The sequence below is a fragment of the Aspergillus ibericus genome, assembly GCF_003184845.1.
Source record: "Aspergillus ibericus CBS 121593 unplaced genomic scaffold BO80scaffold_19, whole genome shotgun sequence".
In the NCBI taxonomy this organism is placed as follows: domain Eukaryota; kingdom Fungi; phylum Ascomycota; class Eurotiomycetes; order Eurotiales; family Aspergillaceae; genus Aspergillus; species Aspergillus ibericus.
In genome coordinates, this window is record NW_020292117.1 from 336,566 (window position 1) to 361,896 (window position 25,331).

The 25,331-nt window shown below is 48.5% G+C and overlaps 11 protein-coding genes and 2 non-coding genes across 13 annotated transcripts; 6 read left to right on the plus strand and 7 right to left on the minus strand.

The window, feature by feature from the left end:
* Positions 1-816: 816 nt before the first annotated feature.
* On the minus strand, positions 817-888 carry BO80DRAFT_t151. Its single transcript has one exon. It is a non-coding gene; the product is annotated as a tRNA-Met (tRNA).
* A 476-nt stretch (positions 889-1,364) lies between these two features.
* Positions 1,365-2,900, plus strand: BO80DRAFT_425081 (uncharacterized protein). The gene has a single exon (XM_025719435.1). It carries the CDS (start codon positions 1,808-1,810, stop codon positions 2,525-2,527), a length of 720 nt encoding a protein of 239 aa, XP_025575433.1. The 5' UTR covers positions 1,365-1,807; the 3' UTR covers positions 2,528-2,900.
* Positions 2,504-3,721, minus strand: BO80DRAFT_425082 (class I glutamine amidotransferase-like protein). The gene is made up of 5 exons (XM_025719436.1): positions 3,542-3,721; positions 3,254-3,474; positions 3,087-3,202; positions 2,854-3,035; positions 2,504-2,809 (listed from the first exon to the last, which is right to left on the minus strand). Exons 1-5 carry the CDS (start codon positions 3,615-3,617, stop codon positions 2,685-2,687), a joined length of 720 nt encoding a protein of 239 aa, XP_025575434.1. The 5' UTR covers positions 3,618-3,721; the 3' UTR covers positions 2,504-2,684.
* A 1,184-nt stretch (positions 3,722-4,905) lies between these two features.
* Positions 4,906-6,116, plus strand: BO80DRAFT_425083 (porphobilinogen deaminase). The gene is made up of 2 exons (XM_025719437.1): positions 4,906-5,478; positions 5,538-6,116. Exons 1-2 carry the CDS (start codon positions 4,979-4,981, stop codon positions 6,070-6,072), a joined length of 1,035 nt encoding a protein of 344 aa, XP_025575435.1. The 5' UTR covers positions 4,906-4,978; the 3' UTR covers positions 6,073-6,116.
* A 205-nt stretch (positions 6,117-6,321) lies between these two features.
* Positions 6,322-7,197, minus strand: BO80DRAFT_425084 (uncharacterized protein). Its single transcript, XM_025719438.1, has 4 exons — positions 6,952-7,197; positions 6,852-6,892; positions 6,769-6,787; positions 6,322-6,705 (listed from the first exon to the last, which is right to left on the minus strand). The coding sequence occupies exons 1-4, from the start codon at positions 7,081-7,083 to the stop codon at positions 6,613-6,615; spliced, it is 285 nt and encodes a 94-aa protein (XP_025575436.1). The 5' UTR covers positions 7,084-7,197; the 3' UTR covers positions 6,322-6,612.
* A 2,227-nt stretch (positions 7,198-9,424) lies between these two features.
* Positions 9,425-11,652, minus strand: BO80DRAFT_464776 (alpha/beta hydrolase; the record flags this gene model as incomplete). Its single annotated transcript, XM_025722676.1, has 7 exons — positions 11,465-11,652; positions 11,044-11,405; positions 10,951-10,992; positions 10,644-10,903; positions 10,486-10,597; positions 9,727-10,408; positions 9,425-9,664 (listed from the first exon to the last, which is right to left on the minus strand). The coding sequence occupies exons 2-7, from the start codon at positions 11,367-11,369 to the stop codon at positions 9,425-9,427; spliced, it is 1,662 nt and encodes a 553-aa protein (XP_025575437.1). The 5' UTR covers positions 11,370-11,405; positions 11,465-11,652.
* A 1,560-nt stretch (positions 11,653-13,212) lies between these two features.
* On the minus strand, positions 13,213-13,860 carry BO80DRAFT_455224 (uncharacterized protein; the record flags this gene model as incomplete). The annotated part of the gene is made up of 4 exons (XM_025722099.1): positions 13,213-13,247; positions 13,305-13,451; positions 13,533-13,651; positions 13,742-13,860. 4 exons carry the CDS (start codon positions 13,858-13,860, stop codon positions 13,213-13,215), a joined length of 420 nt encoding a protein of 139 aa, XP_025575438.1.
* A 1,902-nt stretch (positions 13,861-15,762) lies between these two features.
* BO80DRAFT_455210 (uncharacterized protein) lies at positions 15,763-16,193 on the plus strand (the record flags this gene model as incomplete). Its single annotated transcript, XM_025722097.1, has 2 exons — positions 15,763-15,889; positions 15,967-16,193. 2 exons carry the CDS (start codon positions 15,763-15,765, stop codon positions 16,191-16,193), a joined length of 354 nt encoding a protein of 117 aa, XP_025575439.1.
* Positions 16,194-16,882: 689 nt separating this feature from the next.
* BO80DRAFT_355179 (protein kinase) lies at positions 16,883-18,406 on the plus strand (the record flags this gene model as incomplete). Its single annotated transcript, XM_025715739.1, has 5 exons — positions 16,883-17,109; positions 17,161-17,498; positions 17,561-17,880; positions 17,935-18,175; positions 18,228-18,406. The coding sequence occupies 5 exons, from the start codon at positions 16,883-16,885 to the stop codon at positions 18,404-18,406; spliced, it is 1,305 nt and encodes a 434-aa protein (XP_025575440.1).
* BO80DRAFT_70335 (uncharacterized protein) lies at positions 18,227-20,886 on the minus strand. The gene is made up of 5 exons (XM_025724727.1): positions 20,778-20,886; positions 20,659-20,724; positions 19,928-20,607; positions 19,536-19,873; positions 18,227-19,476 (listed from the first exon to the last, which is right to left on the minus strand). Exons 1-5 carry the CDS (start codon positions 20,796-20,798, stop codon positions 18,638-18,640), a joined length of 1,944 nt encoding a protein of 647 aa, XP_025575441.1. The 5' UTR covers positions 20,799-20,886; the 3' UTR covers positions 18,227-18,637.
* Positions 20,887-21,580: 694 nt separating this feature from the next.
* BO80DRAFT_425086 (S-adenosyl-L-methionine-dependent methyltransferase) lies at positions 21,581-23,138 on the plus strand. Its single transcript, XM_025719439.1, has 4 exons — positions 21,581-22,073; positions 22,129-22,252; positions 22,302-22,744; positions 22,798-23,138. The coding sequence occupies exons 1-4, from the start codon at positions 21,725-21,727 to the stop codon at positions 23,064-23,066; spliced, it is 1,185 nt and encodes a 394-aa protein (XP_025575442.1). The 5' UTR covers positions 21,581-21,724; the 3' UTR covers positions 23,067-23,138.
* Positions 23,060-25,010, minus strand: BO80DRAFT_425088 (alpha/beta-hydrolase). Its single transcript, XM_025719440.1, has 3 exons — positions 24,944-25,010; positions 24,337-24,842; positions 23,060-24,272 (listed from the first exon to the last, which is right to left on the minus strand). The coding sequence occupies exons 2-3, from the start codon at positions 24,732-24,734 to the stop codon at positions 23,330-23,332; spliced, it is 1,341 nt and encodes a 446-aa protein (XP_025575443.1). The 5' UTR covers positions 24,735-24,842; positions 24,944-25,010; the 3' UTR covers positions 23,060-23,329.
* Positions 23,139-23,211, plus strand: BO80DRAFT_t149. The gene has a single exon. It is a non-coding gene; the product is annotated as a tRNA-Thr (tRNA).
* Positions 25,011-25,331: the final 321 nt, after the last annotated feature.

A 25,331-nucleotide genomic window follows, 5' to 3' on the forward strand; every position in this document is an offset into this window, starting at 1 on the left:
GCGCGATGGCCAAGGACGTGCTTGCGATTGACGATACTTGAACTGTGTCAAGACGACCGCTCTATGTAATAAGAGCTTGACATCGTTGTTCCTTCACTGTGATGTACCGGTACAAAGAGATGGCCCGCATTAGGCAGCGAGAATTTTAATATTATAATAAAACTAACACTGGTATGTTACTTTATTATTTTTATAATAAACTTTTAAATTATAATATAAAACTTATAAACCATAATCTTTAATTATAAGTAATATATATTTGGAAAAATTTAATATAATAGTCTATAATTATAACACAACCCCCTACCACCAAACCCTATTTTCTGTTATGTACTCTGTCCTGAGATACCAAACTAGAGAAACCCTCCTCATCGCCCCGAATTCCTAAGTAGCTCCTGACCTACTCTTCCAGCTCCTCCTTATCCTTTCCACATCAAACGAAACCAATAGAAGAGAATCAACCCAAGCCCAACCAGAACAGATCCCCATCGAGCCAACCACTTGCCAAAAAAGAAAAGGGAAGGTATATTCCCGGTGTCTTCTCCTCTGCGTGTTCAGAAGATCGATACACGATGACAACGAAAAAGACATCCTATTACCTGCATCTGTCGAGGGTGATACTCTATGAAACTCCTCAAAATAAAGGTTGAGTGTTGAACTCTATGATCTATCCTCCGGTGCATACTAACGCACCATGTCCGTGAACATACCTAAACCAGCTTCTTCTTACACTTGTCATAAATGTATAGTGGAGTACACCCCGACGCAACAAACCCTCCAACAAAAGTAAAATACAGGTGGGGAAAAAAATAGACATAGCATGTCCTGGTTTCGATCCAGGGACCTCCGGGTTATGAGCCCGGCGCTCTTCCCCTGAGCTAACATGCTGAGGTGGATGGTGGGGGTAACTTATTTGGTTTTATAAGACATAGGAATTGAGCGATGGTTGGGAATTTATTTTTGGAGAGATGCATGCTGTTATAGGAGTGAGGGACTATTGTGGATGGGGTGGGTTTGTGGTGGTGTTATATATATAGTCAGAGAATATTTCTTACTTCCTATTGTTGTGAGTAGACTCCGTTGATGGGTTTACGGGGGGTTCGCGTCTTGGATAGCATTCTACCGAGATCTGGGCTTATTTTGTCGTACAATATCCCATTGTGATATTGTACTGACTGGATTTGTTGCACTTGTGAATGCATCAACCATCGACGACTCTACGGGCTGGACCCTTCAAGTAGTCTCGTATTGATCATGATAAATGGCAAGATCATCTTTTGGGCTCACGTCGTATGGCCTGACGCCTGTGGCATACGGAGTAGAGACTGATGAATGTTCCCAGACTGACTCATTCAAAGTGAATCCCAGATTGGAGGAGATAACAGGGTACTAAACTAGCCCTAAAAAAGAAACAAGCAAGGGGGACCGGTCAACGCCGATCAGAGCCGGATTGACGCGTCGTGTTCGAGACAGCCCTTTAGCAGCACCAGTCCAGTCTATCCTTGTATTCTCGACACATTCGCACTCTCAATAGGCTGCAAAATGGCAAACGCATCCAAGTACCAAACCCCGAAGAAAAGCAACCAATTACTCTCGACGGACCAACGACGCAGCTACACAAAAAGCTGAGTCGACAGCGACCAGGCAGAGGCAGAAGGAGAAGACATGATGGAAGCAAGAGCAAGCCCAGCGGGAACTAGAAGCCAAGGATCGGTTGATCAGAGATAATAAGAGGTTGAAGAGACAGAGGCACAAAGAAAGACGGAGGGAGCGAAAACGACAGGAGTGCGAAAACCAAGCGAAACAGATGCCATTACAGCAGATTCATGAATCATCCCAGGATAGAGGCTCATCGGAAGAGACCATGGACTCGGAGTGGGAACGAGAAGAGAAGATGAGGTATGACGAGGAGATGAGCATAGCCGAGGCGCGCAGACTGGAAGCACGCAGAGTGGACGAGGTGAAACGCACCTACGAGTCTCTGGAGGGCCAACGAGGCCCGCGCATTTCCCTGGCCGACTCACTTTTCTCACTGTATTGCCTGGAATACTTTGATGATATCTATAATACCGATTGTCAGCATGATCCACTCATCAAGTATGTCAGGTTTGAGCACCAGCCCGGGAATCGCAAGGATGGGCTTCCACCCGCAGGTCGGCGGCGCGTCAATGGAAAGGTATTTCTCGATACCGCTGCAGAGCCAACCTTCAAGCCGTTTGTCGTTCCCCGCTATGCGAGCAAGGAACTGATTCGACAAAGAAGCTCCCACGATAGGAAAAATGCTATGGCAATCCGGTTTCTCAGCGATGATCATTTGATCTTTAGACTCAGCCGGAAAGTGGTCTTCGCGCCTGAACTCCCGCCCCCAGATGTTCCCGAAGACTTTGTATTTTATGGCATTCGCCATCGCAAGGAGCTGGTACTGGAGGAGACACCAGCGCAGACGAGCCTGCAGCCATCACAATCGTCCTGTGAGACCCCGTTCGATATTTTGGATTGGTGGCGTCACCCAGAGATAATGATTTAGTCTTCGACAATCCACGGCATCAAGCAATGCTGCCAACTCGCACTACAAGGTGATGAAACCGAAACTGTTTTAATTCTTGGTTAAGTAGGTATTCATTCAATGCATTTCAATCTCGGCATTGGACGTTCAATTGGTGGCAAGTTCCTCAATAAGCACATCATAGGCCATCGAAAGCCTTCACGGCAGCTTCAGCTGTCACATGAGCACTCGCCGGGTTTGCCCCTGTTACAATTCTCCCATCAGTCACCGTGAAGGCATCCCACGGACCAGCTGGCGATACATCTAGAAGCTGTCAGCGTGTAAAAACAAAGATTCATCCAACATACAAGTCGCTCCGGACGAAGCTGCAGATGCCTCAATTGTAGGCCTATTCCACTTCTGAATGGTCGCGAGGACGCCTTCCTCCTCTTCACCTCGAGTAGTAAAGCCGGTGACCTTGCGACCATCAATAATCGACTTTCCGGTGCTTGGATCAAGGATGCCTGGGAAAATCGCGCCTCCGTGGCAGCTGCTAGTCATTAGCTGCCGACTTTCCACAAGACGAGAAACCGGGCCATACACAGCGGAAACAATCCCTCCATCAACATAAATCTGAGAAGCAATAGATTGCAAGCCCTTGGCATCCGGGTAGTCGATCAAGGATGCATGGCCGGCTGAGGCGAAAAACAATCCATACTAACAGTACTCATGTAAGCACTTGGTCCCACGGAGAGATTGTCAACCTACACGGTCTGCCTGGATATCACTGGGTTTTAACAACTTGTCCAATTTTGATCGGAATTCGCTCGAATGGTCCTCCCAGACCTTGCGATCCTCGTCGGGAAGCCATTCCTTTTGCTGGGATAGCCAGTCAGGTTGGTAGGTGCCTGTTTCGGATACCAGGTCGACTTCGAAACCGGCTTCTTGAAAGACGTTGAATGGGTGTAGAGCTTCGGTGATGAAGAGGCCTGTTTTAGATCAACATAGGTTCTAGACATTGAGAGAGCCCGAGGTGGAGTGGGGCGGGGGAGGTACCGGTCTCTTTTCCCTCGGGGTAGAGGGGAGCATGGGCAGAAGTGATGGCAATCAGGGCTCTCCGTGGTTGAGACATTTTGGTGTTTGTTAGAAAAGTAGTTTAGAAAGGTAAAGGGAAATGGTGGGTATCGAGTTTATAATTCCGTGAAAAGTGATGACGTTGATGAGGTTGGGTTCGCGATCACGAGTGATGGCGATTAACTCGTGTCGTCCCTAGGCCCTTTTGAGTTTATCGGTACCAGTGATACTGCTGCAGGACCCACCATCTTGGAATGCTCGATTGTGTGATCGCAGGAGAGATTAAGTTGAATGGCGTGCTGGTGGCATGTTCTTGCTACATTTTAGCAATGGAGCCATTTGTGAACTCCCGATGGACGGCTTTGCGAATAGAAGAGGATGATCTTTCACTCGAATATACCCGAATATCTTATGATGAGAGTTGAGTAAATAGATGAGGGAAGAGATCACCATCCATCGGACCCACCTGGTCTGAAGAGGAAATATCAGAAGTAATTGGATAGCATGGCCCGAGAGCAACACGAGGCTATACTGCTGTCAGTATAGAAAAGGATGCAAAAGGGTTGCTGTTATAGTCTGAATGATTGAGCCTGATTTATGGCCGGCTGCTGTCGAGCTAGACAATAAGTTCGGAATAGCTCGTATCTGTGTGCAAAGGAAAATACTCTAAAGGAGCCCACATGGCATCCTCATATATCCACGAACTATGTGCATTGCTACCAAACAAGGAGCCTGGACGAGTCACAGACATTGAAGATACCCTCGCTTACGAGGATGTATACAGCCTTCTGTGAGAGGCAGATGCTGAAAAGAGTTCCTGTATGTGGTGAAGTATGTTTGATATTCAATGCCGACATTAAAGAGCCCCTATGATAACTCTACCCTGGGTGTAAAGTAACCAACCTCGGCATACAGATCAATAACAGCACAATCGGACCAGAAATTCAATCCAGCATCTCCTATTAATCTGATTTCGGTTACATAAAACCTTAACGGCAGCATGGAGATCCTACAGGCGGCTCAAGGCTACAGACACATCTGTCAATGTACCCAGGCGAAAGTCTCAATCAGACTGAAGCTCCGCCAATGAGTTCTGTCTTTAAGAAAACAATATCCATGGCATATCACAGGCTTTGAATATAGCATCCGAGGGTAAGTGCTTTTCACCCTTCAATTTTGCTCAGGATTGGGCTCCTGCAGTCGAACATGCGAATGCTCGAAGCGATAAGAGTGGCGTGATGCCTCTGTTCTGAGCCTAATCCGACCCGCTAGTCTCGAAAGATGCAAGCGCTGATGTCTTAGTCATTAATCTCGGAATTGACCAATTTCGTCTCTATCAAACCCGCCACTTCTGCTCGCAAGTTTCCAGTTGATCTCTTCATTCTGCACCCGATTCTTTCTGCGCGATAATTTTCAAAAATGTCAGGCACAGCAGCTACCGGGCAAGAACTGCGCCTGGGAACCCGCAACTCCCGACTGGCACTCGTCCAAGCGGAGCGCGTCTCCAAAGAACTAGCCCATGCCCATCCGGCCTTCCAATTCCCCTGGCAAACCGTGGTGGTCCGTGGCGATGCGGACAAGACCAGCCCGTTTCTGAAGTTTGCGGGGCCATCCGACGCCGCAAAGAACATCTGGACCGAGGAGATGGAAGCCAAGCTTTGCGCCGGGGAATTGGATCTCCTTGTGCATTGCCTCAAGGATATGCCCACGCGCCTCCCCGACACCTGTACGCTCGGCGCCATTGTGCATCGGGAAGATCCCACAGATGCATTGGTGATCAAGGAGGGGCTGCGGTCGCAGTATACGGATCTGGCGCAATTGCCCCGCGGATCGGTGGTGGGGACCAGTTCCACTCGCCGGAAGGCCCTCTTGCGGTACCGCTATCCTCACTTGAAGATTGAGGAATGCCGGGGGAATCTGTAAGCTTTGCTGATTGTTCATTGCCTCATTAGTCCAATCCCACTAAATTTGGTATTAGTGATACCCGTCTCCGCAAGCTAGACGACCCAGAAGGCCCCTTCTCCGCCATCATCCTCGCCACGGCCGGTATGGTCCGCATCAACCTGCATGATCGCATCACGAAACGCCTGCCGCCATCCGAGTTCCCTTATGCCGTCGGCCAAGGCGCCCTGGGCATTGAAATCCGCAAAGAGGACACCCAAACCGAGACCATGATCCGCCAAATCGAAGACCTGCCCACCCGACGAATCTGTCTGGCCGAGCGCTCCCTCCTCCGCACTCTCCAGGGTGGCTGCTCCTCGCCCGTCGCGGTCCACTGTACCGTCGAGCAATCATCACCCTCCTCCCCCGCTCAATTACGCCTCGACGGCACCATCATTCATCCCCATGGCACCACGCTGCTCTGGGAATCGGCGACGTCGGAATTCAGGACCGACGAGGAAGCCGAAGCGCTGGGTGCGACGGTCGCTCAGCGCTTGCTGGAGAACGGCGGACAAGCCTTATTGGAGGAAATTCGTCAGCTGCAGCAGGAGCAGAAGACGGCAAATGTATAATAGATACCATCTAAACATAGAATCCCCACTCTGACACTCCATTTGATGCTGCAGGCGTCTTTCCAAGGGCCGCTAACGCCACCCGAGGTAGGTCTGTCATAAGGCTTTAAAAAGCGCACTCACTCACTCAGTAAGTAACGCATACCAATCGCACGACAGTAACCAGAGCAGCCTACGCTAGCTCACCCGTTGAAGCAGACAGTGCAGTTCTACTCTACAATACAAGTCTACTCAACCAAAAACAACAACCAAACAATCATAATCATAATTAACAGTTCATTGCCGTCCCTGCTGCTTGTTGAATAACACAGGTCCAACTTATCCACATAAACATAAATCCATAATCCACCCACATACCCATGATCCCCAACGAGCGTTACAGACAAGAGCCGGCCTTAACATCTCATCTTGCCCCCCCCCGTTCACACATCAGACCATTACCAATACCAACGTCCAAGACCTTCCCTCCCCAATCTGACCACACGCAATTTGATCATCTGCTAGACACTATAATCAACCACAAACCATCCACCGCCACCCCTAACCCCGTCCGGGACAAACAATGTGCCTCTTTCCACCGAGGTTATTGTCCCAGCAGGAGGCGCCATCGCCGCCGCCGCTTTGAGCGGTGCACTAGAAGCAGAAAACATCAGTATGGAGAATGATGTACAGAGAGTGGGAAATCTAGGGTCCCACCTTGCCCTCATCACAGGGACTGTAGGCGCACCATTTCCGTTAGTTTGTGTTATATGTAGTATCTTTTTGAGGGATGGACTTACTAATTAGTAAACCCGATCATGCAACTCGTGCCGTTACAGCCCTGATCAATTACCATAAGTATAGAGTAATAATATTCCTGGAAGAGGGTGTAGAGCGTACTCCACAATGAATCTTAGCACCACTCGGGCACGAAAGTGCCGCGTTCTCGTTATTTTCGGAGGGGGCGGGGGCAGCCAGAGTAGCTAGAGGGCTAGCGGCGAGGAGGGTGAAGAGGAGAGGTGTGAAGCGCATTTTGGAATGTTCTCAGAGAGATAGATTGTAGTGATGGTTTGATTGATGGAATGGTTGTGATGCTTGAGAGCTGGGCTGGACGGAGGGTGGATTTATAGATTTTGGGCTTCTGCTGGGGAGGGAGTATGACTAGGTCACTGGTTGGAAGGGGAGTGATATCTGGATGTATACCATGTGATGGTGTCTACTTGATCACAGGGATCGGGTTATGATTTCCAGACTTGGTGAATCTCACCCAGGCTAGAGTCGCGGAATCACAGTCATGGTAATTGGTCGACTAGGCCCAGACATCCCAAGATCATCACCTAAGAACGAGGATCTAATCAGTCTGACCACTGCGATGAGGGGTCCGAAGCGGTCAGCATATAGTATGATCTCGGCAGTGATGCTCAGTGGATATTCCTGCAAAGTCAGCCTACGAAGTGTGCGCTGCATGTCATCAGAACTTCTATCGATCAGGAAACTTCATCCCGAATTAGCTCCTGGAAGCTTTTCTTTGTATGGATATATGATGGGCCGGAACCTCTTGGCTGCGGGACGTATTTTACTCTTGTTCAACTATCTAGGCCAGTTACTGTGCTGCGAATGGTCTATGTGTCCTAAGTCAGTCAATTTGTACCTTGAAAAGTCATGGAGGTTATCATTGAGAGGGAGCCTGAAGAAACCAGTCTACGTATATCTAAACCAATCAGTATGAGAAACGGACTTCCGTGAGTATGCGAGATCAATGCCTTCATTGTGAGGGATTACCGCTGTACGATGGAGAATTCCCTCTATCAACGTGGGAAAATCATCACATGCCTGGGGTTTGCTGCATGATTCGCCAATAGAAACATCCAACTTTATATGTGCAGCATATAACACGCTCATGCAAAACTCGGATGGTTGACATTGATTCGTTGCCTTAGGCGATCAATGTACTTGGATCTCCTTCCTGTTTGGGCAAGTACGTAGCGGTATCCTGGCAATCAGTGAGGCTCTCAGTATGTAGCGTGTGATCTAGGTAGATGATACTCGCTTAATTCACCCACTTCAAGTCAGCTTACGGACTCAGTTACCTATCATCGACACATTGAGGGAACCAAACCCTGTCCCGAATCATCCGCGAGAGGTCCCCTTTGCATCAGAAGCAACAACGAAAACATCCAGGCGCAATCCAATGCAAGCGGAGCACTCGGACATCAAATGGCTTGGAGAAGCGGGGTATGAGGCTGAAGCCGATCAGAACAAGAAAGGATTGACTTGACTTTGCAAGCACTCTGGAAGCTGTATGCTGGGTACAGATGTCAAGGTCACGGCCCGCCCCGGGACGCCTCGGACGACCCGGAAGTCCCGGACTGCATCTAATTGCACCAACTGTATCCATCTCACACTTCCACCTGCCTAGGTACCTACCAAGGAACCATGATCACCCTCATCCCCTGCATCAAGGTCATCCGATCCCATTCATCAGGCTAGCTTGATTTCCTCACTACATCCCCACCAATCAATCTCCTGATCCTCACCACTACTCACACTTCCAGGTCCAGTAAACCGTAAACCCGCCAAGTTGGTGTTTCTTGACATGGACCCTGAGGCGGCGGGGGGCCTGAGAAAGTCTTGGCTTGGCTGCGATACGACCTTGCAGCTATCGAACCAATCACAGCATGGTGCCGTCTCTTCGGAGGAGTACACGCCTAGTAAATGGTATGGACCTGCTGGGTCGTATGACTCACCCTGCAGATCAGGGTCCAGCCTTATCTACCCCGATATGCCAAGATGGTCGTTCGTGCGGGGTATGAAGATGCCAAGGATGAGTGGCATTTAGCTTGTAGGTGTTGGGCTGGAAGAGTGGCTGCGTCGGGTTGTGGGAGGGGGTTGGTGTGTGTGTGTGTATTATTATTGTTACTTCACCACTGGGGTATTGTATGAGGTGGTTGATCTTGGTGGTAATGGAGATAGAATATGAGGGCTGACTAGGTAAATGGGGTAGAAAAACAATGTTGAAATAGAGATAGATGGAACCTAATTCAGGTATGTATATACGTACAATGATATATTTCTACTGCCTAAAATTCTATTACATGATTAGAGTCAGACAAAATACTCCACGCATACAGTAAGAACTATCGTGTGGTTAATTAGTAATATTATATTTTTTTTCCATTTATTATACTAATTATCTAGGAAGGAAGAGTCTTTTCAACTAGATAAACTAGTGAAAAGATCAGTCCGGTCGGACCATACTTGAAGTTGACTAAAATTAAATGTAATATCTGTGTAGGCTAACCTTGTACCCTATTGTCCGCTCTACCAACACATCTGATACAACCCCAAGCTCACAAAGCAATATACAGCATTATCACCGACGGCGTCGAGACATCTTCTCGCGCACCGACATCAACGCCCTCAGGATACTCGCATCATCCCTGGACTCAACACTCCGTTGGAAACTCTTCGGCCACACATCCGCATACGTCAGGTTCGTGAACAGCGGCACGTCCGTTTGACAGATCGTTCCCTCGGCGGGCAGGGTGCCATTGGCAAAGTAAGCCCGGACGGCCTTGGCTGTACACAGAGATGGCATGGACAATGTTGTATGCTGTTACCGTCAATATATAACCCAGTTACGTTACTTGAGATAAGTGGAAAGGGTAAACTCACCCCGTATCCATTCTGCTCGAGCAAAACACTGCCCTCAAAAGTCGCGGTTAGGTTCTTCGCGGCGGCAAGTGGAGTAATCGGATCGAAGGTGTTGCTGAGAATCAACACCGGGTGCGCGGTCTTGACATCGAAGTCGCCGGTGTAGCGCTCCTTGGCATACATGTTCTTGTTCCACTGGGCGCAGGTCATGTCACCATTGGCATTATCGCTGGCGATCTGGCTCAGGGTTTCACTGGCGCGGATGTACGGGAGTAGGTCCTCCATGCTGGCGCTGCGGGCCCTGTCGGAACAGGTGACCCCGGTGCCGGCCTCCTTGGCGGATGAGACTAACGACGCGGACTCGCCGTAGGACTTGAGCGTCGCGTATACCTCGGCATTGCCGAGGATTGTGGTGTTCCGGGCTTGGACGTAGAGAATGAGCTCGGAGGTCTCGGGCCAGGAGCTGGGGAGGTAGAGCGCGTTGTAGATGGTGGATTTGATGTCGCTGTACGTCACGACTCCACCGATTTCGGGAATGGCGATCGGGTTGGCTTTGAGCGTTTCAAGCATCATGTAGATCGCGGCTTCGAGATTGGCGGCGTTGCTGTAGTAGTTTGCGAGAGGGCAGAGGTCGGGGGCGGCCATGCAGCCTGTGCAGAAGCCCTCCAGGACCTTGTCGACATCCACGACTTTCTGCGCGTTGCTGCGATGGAAGGTTAAATTCCTGTTCACAAGGTCGATCGGGATAATGAATCGAGACTTGAGATATCAGGCACTTACTATCCATTGAGAACCTCGGCCGGATTATCGACTCCGTCAAGTGCGACAAATCCCATTCGCTCCGGGAACATGGCTGCAATTACAGCGCCAACCGTCGTGCCGTATGAGAATCCTAAGCCGGGTTAACATGATCCCATCTTGGCTGCATTGGTATTTACCCCAGAAGTTCAGCAGTGCATCCTTTCCCTTGAGCGCATCAACGACCTGCATCGTGTCCCGCGCCGCAAAGCTGGTTCCGATGAGACTTCCAGTCTGGTTGTTGAGGGCATAGCATGCTTGCGCGATATTCGCGCTCTGAGCCCAGATTTCTCCTAAAGCTGTGTTGGACGCTCTGCCGTCCCCGGGAGCTTGCAGCGAGACAAGCTCCCGGGAGGTAGAATCGCTATAGCACGAAAACGGAAGGGTGTTTCCAACGCCGCTGGATGGCATTAGTACTGGTCCGTGGCTCACAGGGTTAACACCAACCGAGGGTTAAAGGCTATCAAGTCATTATGTCCCCCGAGGATACTAGAAAATTCCTGTCAGCATATGAATTGCAGAACCTGGACGGCAACCGACGCTTGGAATTCCTCGCCATATAACCCAAGACCCTCGAACGAATTCTCACCCGGCCCGCCAAAGTTGAAGATAATCGGCTCGGCGACCGGTTGCTTGGTCGCTGGCCACTTGGCCAGATCGAGGGTCAGTGTCTTGTTGGAGCTCGAGTCGGTGTAGTCCAACGGCACTTCTAGTGTTCCACAGATCAACGGTCCGCTCTCGCTCATATATGTCTCATTGGTTAAGTTGCAAGGTCCTCTCCAATGGATTTTGCCGAGCTCGGCGTGCGTGAGTGCAGCCAGTGAAGCTACAGACAGCAGCTTGGAAGTGAGAGTCGGCGGTCTCATGTTGGCGCAAGGGGAATAGAAGGCAAAGAAGAATGGCTTGCAGACAGCGTCAGCTAAAAAGCAGGTCCTCTGCCCTTTATATAGAATTTACGTACACCTACAGCATCGGCTTGCACGGCAGTGCTGTGTCAATCGAAGCCTCTTTCATACACTGTCATCTCCCATTGACAAATGAGATCGGTCGGAGTTCTTTTGCTGGACGAAGCTGACTTAGCCCCCAAAGGCGGAGCATCGTGTACATCTCAATTTCCTGTTCAGGCGGAGATGCTGTCATGGTTCCCAATGGGCTCCACCGAGAGCTGCGGCTGATGAAGGCGCAGGAAGGAGATCACCATCCCCATTAACCCCATCAGACCTGGAGGCCCCACTTTCATAGCCGAACATCTCACCTACCTTATTAGGTTTAGTGCGTCATGCTGCCACCCAGACATTGTAACCACTCTTCTGGCATTAAATTGTTGAGCTCCTCTCCTCCATCTCTTATTAATGTGGGGATTAGCTCAGCACTAGCTTAGAAAAGCCGCTATTCTTACGATTCCGTTGAATAGGACCAAATAATTTCGGTTAGGCATTTGAAGAGACCCAACGTTCAGTTAGCCACCTCAATCGTTGGCTCGAGTACGGCCGAGCAGACGGGAAGCCCATTTCCCGCACCCTGTGGTTGTGTGTGCTTTTTCATTCCATTTTTGATGCTCTATTGTGAAGAAAGATTCTTGCCTACTGAGAAAATTCATGCTTTATAAACTCAACGGGTGACCTGACTCGCTGGTCGTTGAAACAAATCGCCAAGAAGGGCTTGCAGTAGTCTTGATAGTTGGAAAGAACATTCGACATTATAACCAATAATACCCTTTTCCCTGTAACAGATTTTAGCTGAACTGTAAGAATACGGTTATCAGGGTGGCATCACCCACTCTTCAGATACTAACCACGAGCTCCTGCCGGTTTCTCACCACCTACACTACCGTCAGCCAAATTCCCGCTCTGACACCTACAATGTATCTCATGACCATAATCGATAATCCGCACTAGGTACTTGATCTTGCTGGCTACCAGCCACAGTAACTGGCATCGTCCCGGATCTCGCATTCCATGGGTCTGACCCCCGGTCGGCCCGAGCCGACGGCGAACCCTTGACCATGTTTCACATTTCCTGAGATGGTATATGGTATATCCAGAACAACACATTGCCCTGATACCTTGACAATTCCAGTGACAGCCGTGATCATCTTCTAAGAATTTTTGCTGATCTGGATAGCACAGTACCGCATGTCCATCAGCCGAGGCGTTCTGCGTCGCACTTTCAACCTTGCAAAGGAAGGTTTGTTCGCGGCTATATCTGATTTTCATGTATGTTAGAATAATAGTCCTGCGTTTAGCACGTACTTCAACTGTATAAAAAGTCTCAGATGTGCATAATCACTGGGTTATATTCTTATGTACTTGGTATAAGGTTTGCAGGGTATCTCCGTTTATCATCATCATCATCAGTGACTTGAGATCTTAGCTATATAAGTTTTAGAGGATGTATCCAATCCAGCAACCCATATCCGGATCAAAACCAATGTATAACCCAATCAAACCACCAAGCACATCTACTCACGGCCATATAAATACGAGATCTATACAATCACCCCCCTCGCCTCAAAAGCCAACACCGCCCCAACAATCTCCCACCTCACCTCGCGAAAATTCTCCTTCAACGCATCCACAAACACCTCCGGCCGATCCTCATAATTGTCCAACCACCGCCAATTCAGCCATCGCAGAAACACCCGTCCCAGGAACGTATGCCAGCTTCCACGACCGAGAATCGTGGCCCCGAAGTAAGAGATACTATCTCTTACTTCGGTGTATTCCTCCTTAAGTATTCGAGCCCTGCCCATTAAAACAGTCAGAAAATATAATGATAAAATATTTTTACCAAATACTCACACTCACGAACTCTTTGACATGTGATCTCTCGACCAGACTTCCAAAATGCCTTCAGATCTTCTCCTCGAATAGGTTTTGAGAAATCTACTTCGACCACCCGAAGCTCCTCTTCAATGTGGTTTGGTTTAGTCGGGTCCAGAATATTCTCTTTTTAAACGTTGGTGAATGCGATGAACTCCCGATTTTTGACTCGAACGGAATTCAGCCACTGAAGCTGTTACTCGTCACCAAAGAAGACTTTCGATAAGGTTTTACCAATGAAGAACCAGAAGGGCCAAGGTTTGTCGAAATTGTAGGTAAGACTTGCGCAGGACTGCATTATTGAATCCAGTCTTTTATCAGAAAGTCTGAGAAAGAGCATCCGTTAAATCGTGATTTCGAAATCTAGGAAAGGCACACTGGAGACAATAATATACGCCAACACAATGACGACTTACTGTACGACAACGTGGCTGATTTCGGATACCTCAAAATTCTGAAACCGGTCCTCGACAGTTAGGTTGACCGCAGGGACTGGGACGGTAATGGCCCTGTCATCTGGAAGTGTCTCGTCCATAAGATCTTCCAAGAAGATTCGAAGCGGGTCATCAATTGCAGAGAAAATGGCAATGGTGGTTGAAGGCTATATCTAATTCATCTCGAGTAACAAGGGGTTGATCTTGGACGAGTGGGTGATGATGACCATATAACTTGTAAGATTACCAGGCTAAGCTTAAAGTAGCCAGCCTTACTGTATTCGAGTTTCCGGAGAGTAAGCAGCCTTAGCTGTCAGCAAGGTTTATTCAACGCAACGTATAAACCACCAGCCCCCTGTCCTTCTGGTAAGTATAGTGGATGCAAGAGGACTACAAATATATTACATCCCTAACAAGCTGAGAGTTTGCTTCGCGCAAATGTTCCATGGATTTCCCTACCTCGTAATGCCACCGGAAAAAGAATATACAGGTTGAATTCTACGACATCATGAAATCGAGCTATCACAACTTTGGGCTCAGATCCCCGCATTTAACCGGAAGCTGCTCGAGTAGATTGTGATGGGACTGTAGTAGGCATCGTGACGTTGATAACGAGGCTGCGAAGTATAGAAACTACTGTAGCACTATCACTCAATGAGGCTGCGTGGCATGGAAACTACTGCAACACGATCACGCAATAAGGCTCGGCATGATCGCAAACACTTGATTTTAAACGAATGATCTCTACTCTTTGCACATCCTGGTATCTCCCAGAAATAGTAACATCCCCTCCCACCTACTACATGACTAATATTTGGCGGCTCAAAGGGACTGGCATCGGAATCAAATCGAAAGACTTCCAAGAAATAAAAGGATACTCTTAATCTCATCACCCTCTCTTCCTTATCCTATCCAATAAATCCTACAGAGACATTCTTGGAGTACCTACTTTGATCCTGGCACTATATATCTTTCTCTTTCCACTTGCACCCCTTGGCCACTATTGTATGTATCGACTTTATTCGTTGTTTGGGTACTACCACTACCTCTATTAACAAGTTTCAAGCGCGATGTGCTTCCCTATAGTGTACAGCTACGCAGAATGTGGTCATATGGGTAGTGATGGAGTTGAACGCTGTGGACAGGCCGTATAAAGAAATGAAAATTGCCCGCGGTCGACTTGGGGCAGTCGCGATGGAGGTACTCGGCCAAGTAAATGCCATTCTTGCATGATACATACGCTCCCAGACTCCGATTGATAACAAAGAGCCGGTATTGCCTAATCAAGCTGTAAGTGATCTAGTCTAGATACTCCGGAGCCGCAGTAACTAACAAGTAACTACACGTACTTTGGGTCATTGGTGCACAGGGTGGGATTAGCCTGGCCGCTCTAGCTCTACCCAAGTTTGACATCCTATTTGTGGAGATAGGGCGCAATCTGTACTTTTGAGCGAAGTATTATCATTTTGGACATCCCCGCCCCATGCTAGCCCAACTGAGGTGTTCGTGAACGTGCCTTTATCGCTTGGGTCTAATCGTCTAAAACTTACACTGTGAAAGTTTTGCGAGGCTTCTGTTCTATCTGATTGGCGGATGTTGTTTCATGTTTTCATCCCCACATTTCGAACGCATGATAATCTTTTACCATTAGCGGGACTGCCTTAGGCCTCCAATGAGCAAGTGAGCCAGCGCTAACTTTGTCATGATGAATATCTAAAAACGTATATAGTGTTTTTGTTAAGAAACAGAGGTAAAGAAAGATCAAAGCTACTGGCGCATGCCTAATGCATATTGCGCTTTTACTATTCTATCTTTACCAATTCTACCAAAAAAAAGCAGATGCACATAATTCATGATGCCAGCCATGTTCTACCGGGACTGAAATCTAGAAGTTCTCTTGACAGAGATATATAAGGGCCAACGCGACAGCCTTTGCTGCGGCGGTTTCTATCGTTTCATAATCAATAATATCCTTTGGCCATACTATAATTACAGTTCTCTCCATGGCATCTAGAGCATTTTCAACCAGTGTGAGGCACTTGAAGAAGCTCAAGTGGACACGTCAAGGCACAACGCAAGACGTCACTTGGTTGACCGAATCGATGGATGACACTGTTGACCATGTCCCTGGTCTTGATGCTGTCGAGAATGGCAAGGTTATTTAAGAAAAAAAGACATGCCCTATCTTTTGGCTATACTAATGTAAGATAGTGGCAACCCTCACTCGACTCCCTCGAAAAATGATCCTTATCATGGGTCTGTGGAGCTCTTTAACAGCGCCGGGCAGCGCATAACATCAGCGCATGTTTATCCAAACGGATACGTGAAGTTCTCGAAGGAAGCCAAATACCCACCTTACAAAGGAACACCGCATCCTAAGGCCCCCGTTCTCCCTATATCTGACCCTGCTGGCACCGCAAAGTCTGGGAATTGACCAATACGCGAATGACCACGAATAAAGGACTGTATCCCCAGCTGAGTTGCTCTTGGGAAGTTCGCGTTTGAGAGACGGGGTAATTTGTATGCCCTTAGTCGGATCATTATCTCACTGCGGTGTGTGTTGTATCAGAGTACCTGTCGAGTTCATGGAGATGTTTGATTTTATGTGAAGTTTATCCATATATATGATTCGTAGATCTTTGTCCTAACTTTCTTATTAACTGCGTAACGTCAAACATAACAACCCATGGACCAAAAGTTTAATGCTATTAAGCCCACTAGTTGTGGTAATATTTTCGGCGTCATCATAGATCACCCTTCGCGCTACCTCTAGAAGTAAGGTAGGGATAATTATTAATTGTTGAGACATGCCATATTTCTACCTTCTACGCCTGAGACTAGGAAGGGATATATTCCTTTTGGCCTACGTGGTTCTTGACATTAATTAATATCACGTGATGCAGCACGTGGTATTAGGTCATATTCACCCCCCCCCTGGATCAGCTTAGGTATCTAGAATCCTATCATATATCTATCTGGCCCGCGCCAGTCTCCTACATTCCCCCTTTTCCTTCTTCTTCTTCTTCTTTTCTCTCTAATTTCATTTTGGACCACGCATGGAAGTTCTATCCTGGCTTCTTGACACACTATCGAGGCTACGAAATGAGATCAATCAGGCGTGCGATGAGGCACCCTTCTGTCATGCTACATAAAACTCCTATCCAAACTCCCCTTTCGCAGCGTCTTTCCCAGCAAGATGAACTTGTTGATGAGGAAATATGCCCTAGTTACGGGTTGAAAAAATATTACCCCGCAGAGCCTGGACAAGTACTCGATAATCGGTATCAAATTCTGGTCAAAGTAGGCTGGGGGTCTTCGTCTACCACATGGTTTGCACGGGATATACGAGGGTAGGTTATTTTCTGATGTTCCAATTTCTTATTGTCTAACAAGATTGGCAGTTACCGATGGGAACCAGAAAAAGTCGTGGCACTGAAAATCATCAATGCTGAGTCTCAAACGGTTGCGAACGAACGCAAGATTGAGGAGCACATTGCGGTAACAGATTCCTCTCACCGTGGTTATCCACTCTTCCGAACACATTTGGAGTCATTCGAAGTTTGGAGTCAAGAAAGGCGACATCTGTGCTTAGCATACGAGCCCATGAGAGAACCCTTGTGGATATTTCAGAGACGTTTTAATGGTGGGATTATCCCTCTTCCCATTGTTAAGACATATATCCGTTTTCTTCTGACGGGTCTGGACTATCTCCATACATCTTGTGGTGTTGTTCATACAGGTAGGTACACTCCGGCGAACCTTGCTTAATGGCGTACTAGAGAAAACTCTGATCAAATTTAGATTTGAAACTTGACAATGTGATGGTAAATTTTGAAGACCCATCTGTGTTTGACCAGTTTATGGATACGCAAATGAGTGAACATATGCAATATAAGGTGGACCTGTTTGGCCGCCACGTCTATCGTTGCCACAATGATTTCGGTCCCCTTCGAAAAGTGCGAAACATACCAAAAATCGTTGATTTCGGGTTGGCTGCAAAGCTGTGTTTGGATAGTGACTATGGTATCTACCCTATCCAACCAGATCACTATCGCGCACCCGAGGTAATTCTTGGATGTGGCTGGAATACAAGCGCAGACATATGGAATTTGGGTGTTCTAGTAAGCATCTCCTTTTATGCCAGTATCTTTGATCATGTGGTAACTTCTCAACAGCTTTGGGATTTAATTGAAGGTAAAGAGCTTTTCCAGAAAGTTCATGATGCAAAGGGCCACTATGTCGCTAGGGCTCATCTTGCTGAAATGATCGGTCTTCTTGGCTCTCCTCCTCGGGAGTTGGTTGCGAAGGCCAACTCAAGCCTATTGAATCCATGGCCTGATCCCGTTAAAGGAGAGGGAGGCATGATATGCACCAATGCAAATGAATACTACGGCGGCCCCTTTTTCGATGATGACGGTATGCGAATTACGCTCGGCTTTGATGCTACATAGCTGATTGTCTAATTTAGGGAACTTCTTATTTGAAAATCTGATACCTGACAGAGGACTTGCAGATACACTTCATTCTCTAGATCAGAATGAAAGGGACGGTTTTCTCTCTCTGGTAAGGATGATGCTTACCTGGCGTCCAGAGGACAGGAAAACGGCATCCGAATTGGCGCAGCATCCTTTTCTACGACTGAAATGAACAAATTTTCTAACATACATACATAAACCGATCGAATTAATAACTGTTGAATTTATTTTCTCGTAGATTTGAATGGACCTAACGCACAGGGTTAGCCCACTTAAACCTAGGCCAGTTACTTCACCTCGTTCTATACATTGAGACAATAGTAGAAGCATAGCCTATACTCTGCGTACGTAAGGTCAAAACCAGATGGGAATAAACCAATGGGGCTACCAAAACACAGATGGGTCACCCGATCATCGGGGACTTCATCGAATTATGATGTCCAGACCAGAGGAAAGTGGCAAGTTGCGTCGCGGCTCTCACCGCCTTGGCTCCGCGACCAGGTGTAGATGGTTGGTGAGAGAAGTCCCCACTACTTGCCAGAACTGTGGCTGTCGCCCATGCGTCTGTCGCATCAGGTTGAGGGATAGTACTTGATGGATGGGGGAAGCCTCCAAGGTGTCTCATCATCTCAGTAGCCGCCCATGCATCTGACGCATCAGGCTGAGGTATAGTAGTTGGCGAATGGGAGAAACCTCCAACATGACTCATTATCTCAGTAGCCGCCCATGCGTCTGTTTCACTAGGTTGAGGGACATCGCTTGACTGTTGATGAGAGAAGCCCCCACTACTTGCCAGAAACGTGGCTGTCGCCCATGCGTCTGTCGCATCAGGTTGAGGGACATCACTGGGTTGTTGATGAGAGATCTCCTCACTGCTTGCCATCATCGTGGTAGTCGCCCGAGCATCTGCGGGCTCTGGGTGTGGAATGTCGGCCTGTCTGCAAGATGGAAAGCCAGGCGTCTCTCTGTTTGCAGCGGAACAAGTCTCTGCGATCTCAGCTACCGAAATCCTATGAGGCTGCTCCTGAACATCGTATCTTGGAAGCTGAGTCGGAATACGACCAGATTGTGACTTGTTGACAAGTCGCTGGTGGGTTTGTTGCTGGCAGATAGGCCCAGAGCCATTTGTTTGTGATAATTGGGTAAGCTGCGGGCTGTTTCTTTCAATGAGTATAGGCGCAGAAGGCACCCGGTTATCGGCTTCATTTCCACAACCAGACTGGACCCGAATCGTGGGATCTCCTGTCGAAAGTTAGGACTAATTAGATTTTCTCTAGTCAACATAGAATATCATCACCTACCAATATTGATGCTTCGAAGCGGGGGCGTGGTGTTTTGCACATCCCCTTCCTGGTGTCTGGATGTGATCAGGGCTGGTCTCTTTCTGGCCCGCTCATCTGTGTACTCAGGGTTATTGCGAAGCCTTTTTTGGTGTGCATCATCAGGAACGGTCGTGAGTGATTTGGTATTATCAGGATGGTAAGGCCAAACGGGAAAGTTGCAACGACGAGACATGTAGGCGTCGTATATAGCATTGTATGCGTCTCGTAGTTTCGATCGATAACCTTGATCATACATACTTTCTTCATATGCATTCAAGGCTTCGATTTCAATAACCTCTAGCTTGGCGCGCTCGAAACTAAATGGAGACCTTGTTAGTATGTTTACTGTTCTCGCTCCCAGTCTCACGTACTTGTTCGCAGCATATGGCATAGGGAACTCTAAGATGGCCTCTCTACGACCAAATAGAGACCATTTTCCACCATAGCGTTGAAGTTCAGTACATCGCTTGCGCTTCTGGTCCAGAACGTCCTGTGACAAGTTGAGATGATAGTATGTTCTGTTGATAATGTTACTGATTGCTTCAGTAAGAAACTTTTTGCCTTGCCCTGAATTAGGATGGCCATGGGACCTGGTTTTACGCTGGCTGGCTAGGTCTTGCAAATGCTTTTTCTCTCGCTGAATCAGATCATGAAGAATCACAAGGATAACTCTTCGGCGTATAGGACTCATGAGAGAAGAATTTTCAGTTTCATCAACGTCATGAAGGCAACAGTCAATAAGTTGGGTACTCTGAGGTAGTGCTTTCTGGCCCCAGAACTTTAGGACTGGATCTCTAATCCAGTCAAACAAGCGTTTCGGGATATCCTGTTGGCTTCGTCGTCTCCTGTTTTTCGTCAGTGCTGCCAGGCGACAGACCTGATCATCTGAGAGCTCTCTGCCTTTGTCATTCTTCCAAACTTGAAACCATTTGCCCATCTCTGAGCCAGCAAGTGAGTTGCCCTTAGCACAATCATTGGATATTAACTTGGTGTGCCAGGATTTGATCAATTCCTGCGATGAGGAAATCTGCTCTAGGATGCGAGCGGTATCCTCTGTTGTATTAGCAAGCTAATTGACATAAACTCAGCGACTTTATCTCACATGGTCACCTGCTGACAGCACAACTTCAGATAACTCCTTGAGTTTTAATGGCACCTCGGAATGGACCTATTTTCATAATGTAAGCATATATCTAAAAGTAGACATGTTACTGAGCCTACCAAGCTGTTGTTGTTCCCCATAATGTAGCTCCCTCGAGTGGACGTAGTTTTGAACACAGATGATGACCACCTTCGAATCTCATAAACCCCGCACTTGAGGCAACAAATGCCACGTGATCAGCATTAAAGCAGTAAGGGTGAATGAACTCTAGCCAACTTTACCTAATCCATCCTACGCAATTTTGAGGAGTGTCAGCACTAGGCGTCTAGTCGCGCGACCATCGCGCGACCCTCACCCCCATCACCCGCCCCATCACCCGCCCCATCACCCCGTCGCGCGAGCTCAGGGCGGCACTGCTCACCTACTAGAACCAGAAGGGCAGGCGTCGAGGTGCTCGTAGATTTCTGCACGGTAGGTGGGGGCATACCGCAGCCGATGTCACAGTGATGACGGCCCACGTTGCGTTGGTACAACGGGACTAGTGTTTCTTTGGTTGAACAGCGCCAGACCGATGGCGTGACGGTATGTAACACCCATGCGTCGTAGACGGCGAGAAAGAAGGCGGGATAGTTGGCTTCGTTGAAGGGCCACATTGGTTGGCAGGTTGGTGGTTAGGGCTGATTGGAAGAATTATCAGAAAAGAAAGTGATTCGGCTTTAGTGGTGGGCGTGTCGATCTTATAACATGGCTAATGGAATTGGTGGACACTAGTCGTTATGGGACCCCGCGGTTGGCCATGCTTGATGTTGCTTGGCGGACAGACTAGTGCAGCCTTGTTCTTCCACCTAGATAGGGCAGTGTTCCATCCTGTGTCACATATTAGACATATAATAGAGTCGTCGGTCCCTCTTGCTCGTTTTGACTTTACTTTATGTACATTCCCATCCGCAGTGTGATCATATTCGTACGTTCTATCAAGTCCGGCCGCCTCCACTTGTACATCCCGCCCCCACAGCCAGCCTTCCCCACTAAGCGTCCTTTTACCCGAGTAGCCTATCCAGCAACGATGGCGGACAAGGCACATCTCGAACACCTCGCTGAATCTATCCAGCAAGCAGTCGTCTCCTACGACCCGAGTAATCCCTCCAGTTGGATGCCCATCCAGGATGCAATGGAGAAACTGCGTCGGGCCACCGAGCCACCGGCGATTTTCGTTATGAAGCAACGGTTCCACGTACACGTGCCATTTCTTCGCGACTGGGAAATAACTAACCGCTCGACAAAGACCGTCCAGAATATTTGCCTCGTCGCCGCACTCGAAATGGGCCTTCTCCAAACGCTAGCAGCCAGAAAAGGCGAGAATGTGACGGCTTCCGATCTGGCCCAGGCGTCAGGGTATGACGAAGTTCTGATCGGTGGGTGACCAATTCTCAAATTTTATCAGGAGGACGATTGACTTGCGACTTCAAGCCCGCATCATGCGATTGATGACCGCCATCGGATTCGCCGACGAGACCGGATACCAGACGTATACCGCTAACCCGGTGACCATCTGTCAGAGCGAGCCGGGATCAATAGGAGGCATGATTCTATCGTGTGTATCTCCCATCACACATCCTAACAGATTATTAATACTAAGGCAGAAACGAAATGACCTACCCCCTAGCAAGCAAAATCCGGGAATACCTCCGCCAAAACAAACCATGCGACATGACCCAGACTCCCCCGCCCTACGACTTCGCTATGGGCGAGACCGTCTGGGAAACATTAACCAAGAACCCTGTGTGGAAAAAAGGTTTCGACGACAGTATGACCGCTCGTAACAAAACCTTGTCGATCCCGTGGCATGTCAAATTCCCGGTCCAGGAGCGACTTGCGGAGAGACAGTTGACTACACCGCCCGTCATTGTGGACATTGGAGGCAGCCAGGGGGTCGACCTGGAACGATTTGTTCAGCATTTCCCGGATCTGGAGTGTGAATTGATTTTGCAGGATTTGCCGGAGACGTTGGAGAGGATTCCCGGTCCGCTGGATTCGAAGGTCAAGCCTATCGCGTATGATTTTTTCAAGGAGCAGAAGGTTCACGGTATGTTGTGGAGTTGGATGAACTATCTGGGTGAGGCTGACTGTGAGTTGCAGGAGCTGATATATATTATCTTAAGTCCGTGCTTCATGACTGGGACGATGTCTCCTCGCAGAAGATCTTGTCGAATACCGCCAAAACAATGAAACCGCACTCGCGACTCTTGATCAATGAAATTGTCCTTGCCGATACGAATGAGGCACTGATCAGGACCGACATGGATATGTTGATGTTGCTCCTGTGCAATGGCATGGAGCGTACCAAGACGCAATGGACGGAACTGTTGGCCAAGGTGGAGCCCCCGTTGAAGATTGTGGAGGTTTGATCAGCGCCTGGAGATCGGCAGAGCGTTATTGAGGCTTGTTTACTATACTAGCCTCAACAAAATATATCAGCAGCTCCTATGGCTCAGTTGGTAGAGCGCATGACTAGTAATCATGAGGTCCGCGGTTCAAATCCGCGTGGGAGCATTTCTTTTTGGTTTTGGATTTTTGGTAGCGGGATGATCAGGCTAGTAAATTTAGTCGAATTGATTGAATCGGGTGCCCATATGGCATTGATTTTGTCGGCCATGTATGATGAAACCTTTCACAGCTTCGGACACCCAGTCTCCGGTCCATTCCACACGAACTTCGCCAGCTCATCCTTAGCCACGTTCATTCTCTCTAAAACCTCATCCTTGGGAATGTCCAGAAGACCCTGGATACCAATCGGGACCATCTCCAGCTTGCCAAGCTTAACAAAGTAAGCGCCCGGATTCGATGCCCTACCCTCCGCAAATCCCTTGCAAGTCTCCCCCCACAGCCTCATCACATGTTTGCTTTGCGGCAAGAAGGGCATCACCACATTCCAAACATGCGGCATATGCTCATATTGCACAAACGTCACCGGAACCCCCGATGCTTCAATATTCTGCACCAAGAATTTGATGCCATCGGCATACGTCTCCTCCCCAGCAGCAATCCACATCGGCGGCATGCCGGTCCAATCGGTCCAGGTAGACGGATCAACAAGCGGGTGACAAAGAGCGGAGTTATCGCAGTGCAGGTCGCCTCTTGGTGGTTTGGAGGGCCAGATACGATCCACAGGAAAGTTGGGTTGGAGCCAAGGCGCGCCCTCGGATAACCACTCGCGTGGTTCGAACCTTTTCACGGAGGGTAAGGATAAAGCGATGTCGCAGCCTGGACTGATGAATGCACAGCCTTTTGGCATCGCAACTCGGATGTCGCGATTATTGAGGCGGATCGTTGGGTTCCCAGAGCGGAGAAGGAATTGGAGGAATTGGAGGAGGAAGAGATGCAGGCTTGCGCCGCCGGATTCTCCGACTAGAATCAAGTTCGCAGGGTCTATGGGTTCGTGGAAGGACCCCGGAAGAGGGGAGAGAAGGTAAAGATAAGCAACGATGACATCGAGCAAGAGTGTCGGCAGGGTATACTGCGGAACCAGACGATACTGGAAGGTGAAGACGCGCGACCCGCTCCGGTCGCAGAGTTGTTTGATCAACGGACGTGCACCAGGTGGACCGGCGCGACTGCATCCAAACACATTAGCAAGACACTCAGACGAGAGCATGGCGGGATCATATATTCACTTACAACCAGGCACCTCCCGACAGATAGAACAGGGTGACGTCGCTTGTGCTATTTTGCTCGATTGCCTTGAACCTTTCGTGCTCGCTCATATCTGGCAGCGGAGCATTTCCATCCTTCATCACCCCAATCCATTCCCCCTTGTAGCTGGCGCATGGTGCTGGAGGATCAAGCTTCTCCCCTCCTTTGCTCTTTGCCTTGTAGAGATCCCATAGCTGGGTGCGCAATGCCTCCTCTCCCTGATCAGGACGAGGAATCTCGATCTTGCTGACTAGGACTGGCCCTTTCAGTGGCCTCTCACGGAATGACTGAGCTTGCATCGTGGAGATAGGGACCCAAGGCGCACTTTTGAAGCCTTTGCGGAAGGTTACAACAGCCTCCTTTTGACCTTGGATCGTGTCCATTTTTGGATGATTGGCGGAAATGGTGGAAGGTATATGCAGGTGTACGAAGTGCTTGAGGCCAAGGACTTTGTAGAACCCAATATACTGAGTGCTTGGATCAGATGGGAACTGCTAGGTTGAGTCAATAATTAGTTGAAGAAAGCCTCAAGCACATTCACAATCAAGAAACCATAGGGAATGTTGTGTCAATGTCTTTGGAGGATACCTACAAATAGAATGTCAAATCACGACGTGTGGTCTTGGTTGAGGAACATGGACGAGAAATGGGTTCGGTCCATCCCTGAATCTCTGGGAGGTCAGAAACAGATTGTACGAAGGATCGTCGAGCCTGATGATGTGAGAATTTAGTGCGGGGGTCCCCGCAGCTTACCAGGTCGGGGGGCTGGAAGTCCACAATATAACATGATACTGTCAAAAACAATGGAGGAATGGGACACATATGAGGAGAATTGTCACGGGCATCTATTAGAAGGCTGGTGCAAGTGACGGTGGTGACTGCGTGCCAATCACCTGATCCTCGCGCTGCTTCGTCTTTGGTATCCTCTATCCTTCTGACCAGCTTCATCGCAATATTCGTCGTCCCCCAGCTAGCCTAAA

What these genes read in the sequence shown, in the direction of transcription:
- BO80DRAFT_425086 (XM_025719439.1), top strand. Translation starts at nt 21,725, where the DNA reads ATGGCGGACAAGGCACATCTCGAACACCTCGCTGAATCTATCCAGCAA. An exon ending in GTATGACGAAGTTCTGATCG is followed by an intron (nt 22,074 to 22,128) that starts GTGGGTGACCAA and finishes TGCGACTTCAAG; the next exon opens with CCCGCATCATGCGATTGATG. An exon ending in ATAGGAGGCATGATTCTATC is followed by an intron (nt 22,253 to 22,301) that starts GTGTGTATCTCC and finishes ATACTAAGGCAG; the next exon opens with AAACGAAATGACCTACCCCC.
- BO80DRAFT_425081 (XM_025719435.1), top strand. Translation starts at nt 1,808, where the DNA reads ATGCCATTACAGCAGATTCATGAATCATCCCAGGATAGAGGCTCATCG.
- BO80DRAFT_425083 (XM_025719437.1), top strand. Translation starts at nt 4,979, where the DNA reads ATGTCAGGCACAGCAGCTACCGGGCAAGAACTGCGCCTGGGAACCCGC. An exon ending in GAGGAATGCCGGGGGAATCT is followed by an intron (nt 5,479 to 5,537) that starts GTAAGCTTTGCT and finishes ATTTGGTATTAG; the next exon opens with TGATACCCGTCTCCGCAAGC.
- BO80DRAFT_425082 (XM_025719436.1), bottom strand. Translation starts at nt 3,617, where the DNA reads ATGTCTCAACCACGGAGAGCCCTGATTGCCATCACTTCTGCCCATGCT. An exon ending in GTGATATCCAGGCAGACCGT is followed by an intron (nt 3,203 to 3,253) that starts GTAGGTTGACAA and finishes GAGTACTGTTAG; the next exon opens with TATGGATTGTTTTTCGCCTC. An exon ending in AGCTTCGTCCGGAGCGACTT is followed by an intron (nt 2,810 to 2,853) that starts GTATGTTGGATG and finishes GACAGCTTCTAG; the next exon opens with ATGTATCGCCAGCTGGTCCG.
- BO80DRAFT_70335 (XM_025724727.1), bottom strand. Translation starts at nt 20,798, where the DNA reads ATGGGGAACAACAACAGCTTG. An exon ending in TGGGGAACAACAACAGCTTG is followed by an intron (nt 20,725 to 20,777) that starts GTAGGCTCAGTA and finishes TTATGAAAATAG; the next exon opens with GTCCATTCCGAGGTGCCATT. An exon ending in GCTTCGAAGCATCAATATTG is followed by an intron (nt 19,477 to 19,535) that starts GTAGGTGATGAT and finishes AACTTTCGACAG; the next exon opens with GAGATCCCACGATTCGGGTC.
- BO80DRAFT_425088 (XM_025719440.1), bottom strand. Translation starts at nt 24,734, where the DNA reads ATGGACACGATCCAAGGTCAAAAGGAGGCTGTTGTAACCTTCCGCAAA. An exon ending in CTGTCGGGAGGTGCCTGGTT is followed by an intron (nt 24,273 to 24,336) that starts GTAAGTGAATAT and finishes GTTTGGATGCAG; the next exon opens with TCGCGCCGGTCCACCTGGTG.
- BO80DRAFT_425084 (XM_025719438.1), bottom strand. Translation starts at nt 7,083, where the DNA reads ATGCGCTTCACACCTCTCCTCTTCACCCTCCTCGCCGCTAGCCCTCTA. An exon ending in GTGCTAAGATTCATTGTGGA is followed by an intron (nt 6,893 to 6,951) that starts GTACGCTCTACA and finishes GTAATTGATCAG; the next exon opens with GGCTGTAACGGCACGAGTTG.